Genomic DNA, 10,770 nt, shown 5'->3' with positions numbered 1-10,770 from the left:
TAAGCAAGACGTCTATGCAGCAGCTAATGTAAGTGCACTTACATGACTCCATTGGCAACCATGAAACAGAGTTTCCGAAACCCCATCTAGATCTAGACAGCTCCCACAAATACTGCAACTCTAAGTCCCATTTATGCTCCTCCAAATCATGAAGCATAATATGGAGTTATAAGTCTAGTCACAGCCAATCACAAAAAACCTGCTACATGATACATTTGATTGTTAAGTTACAGGCAGAAAAGAAAAAAAAATTAGGTCATTGATCCAGCAGTATGACAAAATCATCTCTAACCAAATTAATTTTATTGAACAAATATTTTCACTAACATAGCAACAAACTCAAACTCTTGCCACCAAAATGGCATGATTATTTGGTACTTAGACTGCGCTTTCTGAAGTTCACAAACAGTGAGAAGCCTCATGCAGGTATTCTGTTCCTGGTTTTATGTGCTGTTGGAAGTAGACAAGTGCATGTGTGCATAACAATACAAAGCACACTTAATATTACTAAAGAATTAACATGATCATTTTTAACTATGAGCCTGGCTATAGGATAAAGGAAACATTTAAAATTTATGAGTCCCTCACACCATCACTTGGAGTTCTTAACTTTTTACGGTAATAGCGTGGGAAAAGCATTCGCTTGATCTTCTTTTCAGCTGCACTCTCGGACGTAGCCTACACATGGAAAAAAAGTTGAGAGCAGAAACTCAGATGACAAGGGAAAGTAAAAGAAGATGCCAACTAACAGAATAACAAACGAGATTGTGAAACTAAAAAGGTAAACAAATTATGAAACAAGAACTGAATGTCAAATAAGTGCCAGAAGGGGAGAATGAGAAAATAAATCTGCTAAACATAACAGACAAGCTAAAGCATGCAGATGCAAATGCAAATGGTTGAGCAAGTTTCACATGGAACCAGTTATCAAACAACAATAATTTAGACGTCACTTCATCATTTCAGTTAGTGATATAAAATATGGTGCATGCAGCTGCATATGCAAATGCAGTCACTTGAATGCGCCATATTGCCTACGTGAGGTCATTGTATGTGCTCATACCACAAGAAGCAGACCATTTAGCATCATGCAGCTCCATATGTGGACCACCTAGCATTGTGAGGTTGGGTATGCGGCCAACTTAGCATTACAAGGCCACATATACAATGGCACTTCTATGTGAGCCTGTGCAGAAGAAGCAGGTCAGATGATAGTTTGGTTTGATGTGGGTTTCAGGTGAGCTTGATACATTTATTAATATTATTAATATGTTAATTGTTAAAACTGATGCTCTAGGCATTAAATCCTCAGTATTGAGAACTATTGTTAGTCCCCATTGATATCGAAACTATTTATCCAGAAAATAGTCACTATCGATATTTTTATTGTATTTAGTACATTTTATTTATTTAATAAATAGTAAAATATAATAACTGCATATGCACTATACAGTTCCTTGACTGCCCACATACTGCAGCTGCTTTTTGAAACACCGATTTCAATAGTTTGGCAAGTGTAGTTCCTAGAGAAGATGGCATTATAAGAATCACATGAAAGATGATTTACAATTAAATCGAAGCGTTGGAACAGAGAAGTAGATGGACGTAGCAAAAGGCAACCGGAACACATTTCAACTTTACCAAAGATGGGAACCCATGGAGGAGAAGAATCCAGAAGGTGGGATCCACATTCATGGGAACAGGTTTCTTGTTTATGATTATGCAACTTAAGCCACTGATACTTAAATCTCACACATAGCACCTCCAATGACTAAGCAAATTGAAGTATAAGGTCAAGGATGTTATCATCGAGAAGGGATAACCACCACTGCAACCATGCCTGTGTTTCTTGTTAGCTATTTGTTATTAAATCAATCATCCATCATGGATTCGAGGGGAACATAAGTAAGAATGTAATATCTAGATTTTTGAGGATGGAATATTTATTTTTTCAAAAAAAAAACCTTACTCGAGCATTAAATGAAAAACGAATAGTTTGGGCTTCCATTCCAGAAAACACTCTTACGTCCATGCCAAGACTGTCGACACCGATCAGATTTGCTCTCTGCATAAAAAGAAAGAGCAGATTGTGGTCAATCAGTTGAGTGTAGTGCTTTTTATCCCAACAAAGCATTGTAAGAAAATGATAAAGAATTGTAAAACCATGTGAACTATGGTTAAGATTAAAAAATTAAAAAAAAACAAGGGTTAGCCAGCAAAGATCCATCTATATCTTAAATAGAAGTATAGCTCGAAAGCATCTACTAAATAAAAAGAGAAGTCAAATCCACCTTTGTAGAAGGACAGTGTTCCTAAATGACAAGCCTAAGGACATTACAGCACTATAATTGAATTAAATAGAGAACTAAGCTGTGTACTTCCAAACTATATAGCGAATGATGACAGCATAACATTTTTATTAAACCAACTGCCAGAATTTGAGTGGCAGTTGGAATGATATGCCATTTATAGCTAAAGAATAAATGTTCCCGTCAATGGCAAGCATCTGAACAGCAGAGGATCTCTTTCAAACCAAAATATAGATTGGGAACTATGCAACAAGAAATATACCTCAACAACAAGTCCCTTCCTCCTGCGACAGAGGGATCTGAGAGCAGCATTGCACTGCACTCCATACTCATTACTGCGTTCTATAATTGCCGAAGCAGAATGTGCAAGAACATCAGGTTCAGCATCCTGAAAATCTTGCAGACTAATCATGGACTGCATCCATTAAAATAATTGGGTGAGGAAAAAACACCAGAGATTCCAATGTGAATCTCCACCAAGTAAAAATTTTCTTTATAGGTACATGGTGTCATTTGTTTGATGGATATAAAAAAATAGAAGCATATCTCAGTATCTGACTGCTGGATATAAGGAACTTGCCTGGCCACCATATACAGAATGTAGCTCCATTGACATAATTTCCAATTTGTAGAGAGTTGAACTAATGTTGCCTCCATCATATTTGGAATTAAATCTCAACATTTCACCATCTGGACATACAAAAAATATATCATTTATCAAAGAAAAAGGGACATCTGACAAAGAAAAGAAATAATTTTGTTACTTTGCATTACCAACTAAGTCATATGTCCCAGCCACTTGTTCTTCTTCTTTCTCAGATTCATCTGCAGGATTTGGGGATAGGGATTGCAGATTTCATTATCTTCATTTAAATATTGATTCCACTATGATTCCACTAATTATTTAAGAACAGGGCATGAAATACCTCTCCAATCTGACATATAATCATCACCATCATTACTGTGGAATAATCTCCTTAAATAAGATTCTTCATCTATAAAAGCAGGTCTGAGACATCCCACAATAGAGAGGCCATTTGATGGCCGGTCCATCTTCCTCTCCTGCTTGGTATTAACTGCCTACACAATTACAGAAAGAAAAAGGAATTTTTCACAGTAAAAGAACTGGGATTCATTACTTGGAAAAACATGTAGTGCTGAATGCAAGATGATATGTTTTGTCATCACTCGTATCATAAATGAATCGGATCCTTATTTTATGGTAATCTTTATTAAAACCCTTTGTTACACATGCACATGTATTCTATATTCATCATCTTCAGTTTTCCGAAGTATAAATAAAATATTTTCAACATTGCCTTGAAAAGAAGAAAATAATCTATTATTTTTTAGCATTTCAAAACAGTCTCCTAGTGAACTTCAACTTGTTATCTAATCCGCTCAAGCAAAACCAATTACTGTAAAGATCAGCATATCAGGCAACAAGGACTTCATATTTGCAAATATATTCTTAGTAATGTATGTACATGAAAATATGAAAGGACATTTAGAATTAGAGCGGCTTACAAGCAGCCGAGGATACAAGAATGGTGAAGTTGACCTCGACATGTAAGAAAATAAGCTAGAAAAGGAATAACAGGTGTCTTATAAAAGCGAAAGGTAAAATGGACTTGAATTAAATCCTCGATTGCCCACTTAACACATTCTTAGGTATGGTTATTTATGGTAAAGGAGATTGGAAATGATGGTAAAAAGACAGATTTAATAGCATATTTACTAACAAAACTTTAGCAGATCTTCCAAATCACACTAATGATGCTGACTAGTTGAGTAACAAGGCAGAACATTTTTTACAGGATTTGTTTGTGGCATCTTGGTTAATGATTCACCCAATAAAAGACACTGCTAATTTACCGAAAAAAGAAGGATCTGATGATCGGTGCATGGGAAATGAGTTTTCCCAATATTTTTTTAAAGACATGTTAGAGTTACCTGTAGCTATGGACATAAAACTCAGAAATTAGTACATAAAACTCATATATTAGTGTACATGTCATACATACAGTACTCGTGATTCATGAACAACAAGAGTCACAGTCCACTCTTAATGCATACATTTTGCAGTTCATCAAACATGGTCTGTTATAATAATAAAGCATCAGTCTATTGTCCCAGGCTCATAATGCAAACTTCTGAGATTTACAATGCAACATTAGCTTCTCCTAAGATAAGTTCCACCGCAAGATCTGATCTACATATCAAGACATATCTAGCAGAAACTTTTATGTGATAGTATTTCCCAAGATATTGTCTATACCCAATTGGGGATTAACTAATGTCAAGGTTGTTTGATCCTAGTTGAACCATACGGGTTTGAAGTTGAACAATCCAATACCAATTTTCTCCGATCCGTGAACAGTGTTAACAGGTATAGCTTTTGTTCCATTTTCTTTCCAAGAGCCCCTGGGCCACTTCAAGAATAATTGCCTCCCCTCGTTGATCACTCACTAACCACCTAATGGCTTCTCAAGCCCATCTAATGGAAGGCCATTTTGTCCATTGCAAGGCAGGCAGAGTGGACAGGATAAGAAAAAGGATTTAAGAAGAGGAGAGAAGAGAGGAGAAGGGGAAAGGCGGAGGATGAAAATGAATAGAAAGGTTAGGGTTGCAAACCACAACAAAGACTCTTCAGCTAGTATCTATTGACCCAACCAAGGCCAAATTGATCAAATCCCGCTTCATAGGCCTTGAACCAGCCCTTGCCCATCTCTAACCATATTTATTGGTGAGATATATTATCTATCCAGACTTGATACTGCTCATACAAACTTTCGTGCGCAATGTTCAATGTCTTGAACTGTAATTTACTTCTCTGTCACCTCTTTATTAAAGATAAAGCCTACACTAGCACTATCCAAGCTGGTGATTGCATGGAATAACATGTGGCTTTTGTGTCTTCCAAATTGATTTTCTCAATACCTGAGAGCAAGAAGCATAATCACATCTTTTGCTTTACCAAAGCAGTCATATGCAATGTCACACATACTATGTTAAGGTTTTGGCTATGCAATAATATATCTAAGCAGTAGTAGTGCTATTACTCAACATCATGATGACAGGGAGACTATCCAGTAATAATTAAATAACATTATGCAATTCAGAAGCAAACACATTCAGTTTAAATGTCAAATTCACCATATATGTAGATCCAATCTACTAAGCATCTTATGGACTGCTTCAAACAACCATAGTACCATATATTTTCAATTTGTGATATACAAGTTTTCAATCTATGATGTCTCGTAAATCTATGAGAGTTATAAATTATAATTAATGGCTGCACAAGGACTGCATAATGTTGCAGTTGAATGTAATATATAAAATGTATGTGTGGTTGGGTTATCAACTATATAAACTTATATATTTAGACTAACGCCCCATAATGTGAGTTCACCACATCTTTGCAAGTTTGCACCATTCAACAGTTGCATATTGTCTTATAATAACAGATATAACTCCTCATGATGCTTTATTAAGGTTGATTCTCCTTCAATTATCACTCAAAAAATTATACAAGTAAAAAAAAAATAACAACCATAAATCCCACAAAAGTAACATATAATTGTAGGAAATTGTGATTGGAACATATGCCCTTCCTTAAATAAATTAAGCAATAAAATAATTTATTAATATTTACCTTCGACAAACATTTTGCAAAATACATTGGATGAACCCAACGCAATGTATCTGGCATCCCCCACTTTATAAGAGTATCAGTTATTTCTGTATCACCGATCTGTTAATAGTAACAAAGGCAAATGAATGATTGTCCTGAGAATCATTTAATTGCTTAATTGCACAGGCTAAAAAAAGCAGTAGGAAAAACAAACACGGACCTCATTATGATCATCATCAAATGATACATCAATGATATAGTCATCATCCATATGGTCACCAAGATTAATAGTTGCCATCTTGTTTTCTCCATAGATAGGAGCATCCATCCCAATCAGCATTGTCTGCAAGCAAGGCAAGCAAGATAATGAGATTGGTGAGCACTGACGAAGTTTCTTATTATAAAGCAAATTAGAAACTTTGAAGAGTATACAAAAAATTTCACTAACCACAGGGTTGTTGGCAGCACGGTCTTGCAAGATGTTGTCATCATCAAAGAATTCAAAAAATATATCTGAAATTTTTATTCATAAAAGAAGAGATTAAGTGCATATTCGGAAAAGATTTGGAGGCACAGCAAGGATATTTCATGTGAAGTCTCACCTCCATAATCATCGATTACATACTGATATTCAGCCCATGAGACATGTCCATGTGGTTCACTGTGTACCCTTCCAGGAAATACAAGCAATGCCTTGCTATTGGCCTACATTAATAAGAAGCATCATCCTTTGGTCCTAGGAATCATAACAGTCCCCTGCTTTTATGTAACTAAGGACATGTTATTAGCTGATGCTGACAATTTGTAACTTATACAGCAAAATAAAGACATAAAATGAATGTACAAGTACAAATTATGAACATATACAACAGTTTCACAGTACATAGTGAAAAAACCAAACAAAAGAAGAAGTAGAATCCAGCTAAAGATAAAGGTTGAATCAAGCAAATAGCTCAACAAAAATATGAAAACAATTTCCTAAGCATAAACACAATTAGGAAACTTATATATTTAAAATATTAAGTGGAAGCTACAACTAATCAGAAAGTTTCATTGCAGGCATCAAATTACATACATATGAGCATAGCAGGAATCTATCTCCTAAACAAAATAAGATCACCTCAACAGTTGTCCTAGCTATTTCAACATCTGTGAGCAGCATATCCTTGTTCCTTTCATGGTCTTTCACTTCTTCAAGAGGATGATAACCTCGATTTCCCACATGCCTAGGTGAATCAGGCAGCGAGTCTGAGTAATCTGCAGAAACACGAACTTTTGAAAGAGATAGCTCCTGCCCTGTAGGCAACCAATAAGGCTGCATGGATCCAAAGAAAAGACTCCTGGATTTAAAGCTAAAAAAATTGCATATAATTTAGTTAGTATAACAAAAGATGGAATTTACAATTTAAAAGACAAAAAAAGGTGGGAAAAGAATCAGTAATATTCAACAGAGATACATAGCATGCAAACCTGCACAAAAACTTAAGAATTTAAAGATATCATTTCTAGCAATCTCATTATGTTGGTTCATCTTAGTACTTTTTATTTGAATTAGACATTTATGACAATATGATACAACCTACAAGTAACCAGCTAGTAAAAAGAACTTCATGCTTGCCCTCCTACCTTATGAAGCCTGAGGTCACAATCACTGAATCGATTCCTGAATTCATGCCCATATATCTGCGACTGCCTAGGGTTTGGAAACTTTATTATTTCGCTTCTCAACTATTTGGTCAAACAAGCAAGTAGAAGATACATACTGATAATACTATGACAACTACAAGGCAAATAAGCCATTATTAGCTAATCAGATCAAATTGACTGAGTGCCAAAAATCACAGCACATTTTTTTGTCTGAGCATCCAAAAGGGCATTCCTCTCACTCAGAATCTGCAAAAAATTAACATGAAAAAACAACTCAATCAAATCGTCTATTCATACCTTTTCCATCTGCATATTACTGAAAAATATCAAACAATATATATACACCACAAAAGGTTCCTTCCGTTTGCTTGATTTATTAGTGTTAGGATCACTGACGAATCAATACTCAAGCTTGAAGAAATGAAGAAGAAGAAGAAAGAAAAAAGGTGGGGGCAATATACCTTATGCTAGAGTAATCAGGACCTCTTCGACCATCGAACGGGGACTTAATCCAGCTCGCTGTTGTCCCAGCTGACATTGAACAACAAAGCCCTTCTCGATTGCAAAATTGACACTGGGAAGATGCTGCAGCCAATTCAAAAAAAAAAAAAAGAAGAAATGCATGTGAACATCAGCAAGAATCCTTTTTTTCCTAAAAAAGCAGCTAACCTGAATGTCTAAAAAAAAAAAAACAGCAATCAAACCTTGGTACAGAAGGCAGATGAATGAAGAAAAAAATCCTATAATTCCAAAATGCATCAAAGAAATGATCACTTATCATCGAGACAAATCTTCTTTTCCTGTTTGCGTGATTCCTCGCAAAATCAAAAAACAAAACAAAAAAAAACAAAAAGCAAAAAAGCCTCTTCTTCTCATCCCTTTCTGGTCAAAGCCCCCAAAAGAAACTCTTTTGGCAGAACAAATCTATGCCTGCTTGAAAGAAAAAGGATCTAGCCTCATAATAAGGGATCCCTTCCAAACTGCAGCTCCTGTTCTCCTTCTCCTCTCTTCTCCCAAGAATATCCCTCCTGCCCTCGTTCTCATTAGATGGATCATTTAGAAAACTTCAACAACGAAGATCCGAATCTGCCTCCCCTCATTCCATAAAGGCGGTCTTTTGCTGCCTCTCTCCTACCCTTCCTCCTTCTGTGTGCCTTTTTCTCTTCCTTTCGAGAAGTGAAGGTGAAGCCGTGAAGGATTGCTAAAATTTTACAAGAAGAGAAGAGAGACGGGTACTTACCAAGATAAACGAGGCCGATCGCCATGCCAGAACGGAGAGAGATCAGTGTGCTCTTCTTAGAAGGTCCAACGCTTCCCCCATGGCGCTCTCTCTCTCTCTCCCCCTTTCTCTCTCAGTCTTGGTTTAATAGTGAAACCCTTTTTCCCGCAGCCCCCTAACAAAGTTTTATTTCGTTAATAATTTTATATGCATGGGATATTTGCATAAAGAATGCCCTAAAAAATACATGTTTACAAATAATGTTATGTTTTGTTTTTGTCCATAAACTTGAACCTTATCTATTGTAAAATATAGCAACAATTTTCCACTCTTATTTGCAGAGCGGCTCCAAATAATGTTATATTTTATTTTTGCCCATAAACCTGAACCTTATCTATTGTAACATATAGGAACAATTTTTTTCTCTTTTTTTCACTCTTATATATTTTCCATGTGCGACAAGAGCCATGCCTTGCTTTTTTGCTTGCTTTTTTTCCTCGCATGAATCCACATATTTTCCTATGTGCTTATAATATTTTTTATATGATGCTCATAGTATCTACACTATTTTGATTATTATAAAATAATGCCAACTAGTTACCCTAAGATTCTCTCCCTAATATTTTTTTTTGAAATAAAATAAAATTACATTATATACCTCAAGATAGAATGAGAGAACTGTGTTAATTAAAAATAGAAATATGTTCATGGAACGATGATTATAGCCATCAATATTTTCTCTCTCATAACATGCACTACACATGCAAAAAAAAAAAATCTAATGGTAAAGCTGACAACAAGGGTAAGTCATATACAGTTTCAAAGATATAATATTCAGCAGTTATATTTAAGAAGGCAAGAACCATGTGCTTAAGTTATAACATACTTTCAAAAAGTCTTAGAAGCATTATTTTAATTTATCTTGATTTGTTTGTAATTGCTTGTTATTGATTTAGAGATATTTGTAGGAATTGCTCAATTTGATAAGCATTGCTCCACTAGCATCTTCTTTTGGAGACTTGCATTAGCAACAGCTTTTTAGAAGGGGCATTATCAATTGTAATTTATAGTATTGTCATTTGATTGGAGCTAAAAACTAAGAAAACAAGGAGTTTTATTAATTAAATATCATAGGAGGGGCTATGCGTAATTGGCATCAGCCACGAGAGACGGGGGTCCGTTGCTTCTCCACATTGGTCATATCAACGGCCGTCATACTTGTTCCTTTGTGGCACTGGGAACGCTGGGTTCAGAGGTTTCTTAGTTTCACGTATGGTGACGAGATAATGGAATAAAAATATATACCACGGTATCGCGAATCTAGGATCAAGCACGTGCCGCCCCAGGGATATTCGTGGAAGTCAGTGCGTATCCACAGGACAGCGAATTAGAACGGGGACGGGAAAGCAAAAAGGGATTTGTCCAGCGGTCTCACCTCGATGAGCTTGGGTATTGGACCCAAAATTGTATAAAAAATATTTTTTTCTTTTTCTTTTAAGCCAATCTAGCTTCTATCTTCTAACAATCTGTCCAAATTTCTAACTTTTGAGTTGCAATAAGAGAAAAAAATTATGAGGGTTTATTTGGATATTCTATAGCTTTTGAGTTGCAATAAGGAAAAAAAAATCTACAAGGGCTTATTTGGATATTCCACATAATTTGGGTAAAAATTTTATAAAAATCAGGCCTGTTGGCCCATTGAGCTTGCATTTTTTAAGAGTCTGCTCAAATCCAGTCTAGATCTTAAATTTTAGATTGTATGAAGGGAAAAAGATTTATAAATTTCTCTTATTCTTCTAACGGAATTTGAACTAGGTCGAATATGGTTGATACATGATCATTCTTAATTCAACGGCTCAATCTATGAATCTTACAGAATTTTCAGCTTAATTCTATAGGTATAGCCATTTAAGTTGAGGGGTATATGGTTGATAAAGTCATGCTTAAATAGATGGCTC

The 10,770-nt window shown here is 35.5% G+C and overlaps 1 protein-coding gene across 7 annotated transcripts; it reads right to left on the bottom strand.

The window, feature by feature from the left end:
- Positions 1 to 273: 273 nt before the first annotated feature.
- Positions 274 to 8,974, bottom strand: LOC103716228 (uncharacterized protein At3g49140). 7 transcript variants are annotated; one of them, XM_039119309.1, is made up of 14 exons: positions 8,055 to 8,178; positions 7,710 to 7,839; positions 7,573 to 7,639; positions 7,067 to 7,298; positions 6,549 to 6,651; positions 6,395 to 6,459; positions 6,167 to 6,289; positions 5,968 to 6,066; positions 3,236 to 3,389; positions 3,084 to 3,155; positions 2,890 to 2,999; positions 2,572 to 2,724; positions 1,970 to 2,065; positions 274 to 678 (listed from the first exon to the last, which is right to left on the bottom strand). In XM_039119309.1, the coding sequence occupies exons 2-14, from the start codon at positions 7,744 to 7,746 to the stop codon at positions 574 to 576; spliced, it is 1,416 nt and encodes a 471-aa protein (XP_038975237.1). In that variant the 5' UTR covers positions 7,747 to 7,839; positions 8,055 to 8,178; the 3' UTR covers positions 274 to 573. The 7 variants fall into 7 exon arrangements, with proteins under 7 accessions (XP_038975237.1, XP_008802362.1, XP_008802364.1 ...); XM_008804140.4 differs by lacking the exons at positions 7,573 to 7,639; positions 7,710 to 7,839 and adding an exon at positions 8,834 to 8,974; XM_008804142.4 differs by lacking the exons at positions 7,573 to 7,639; positions 7,710 to 7,839 and adding an exon at positions 8,834 to 8,974 and having other exon boundaries at positions 2,572 to 2,697.
- Positions 8,975 to 10,770: the final 1,796 nt, after the last annotated feature.

Source organism: Phoenix dactylifera, unplaced genomic scaffold (genome assembly GCF_009389715.1).
Source record: "Phoenix dactylifera cultivar Barhee BC4 unplaced genomic scaffold, palm_55x_up_171113_PBpolish2nd_filt_p 000526F, whole genome shotgun sequence".
NCBI lineage: Eukaryota > Viridiplantae > Streptophyta > Magnoliopsida > Arecales > Arecaceae > Phoenix > Phoenix dactylifera.
The sequence above is the reverse complement of the archived record's forward strand: the minus strand, read 5'-3'. Positions and strand labels throughout refer to the sequence as shown.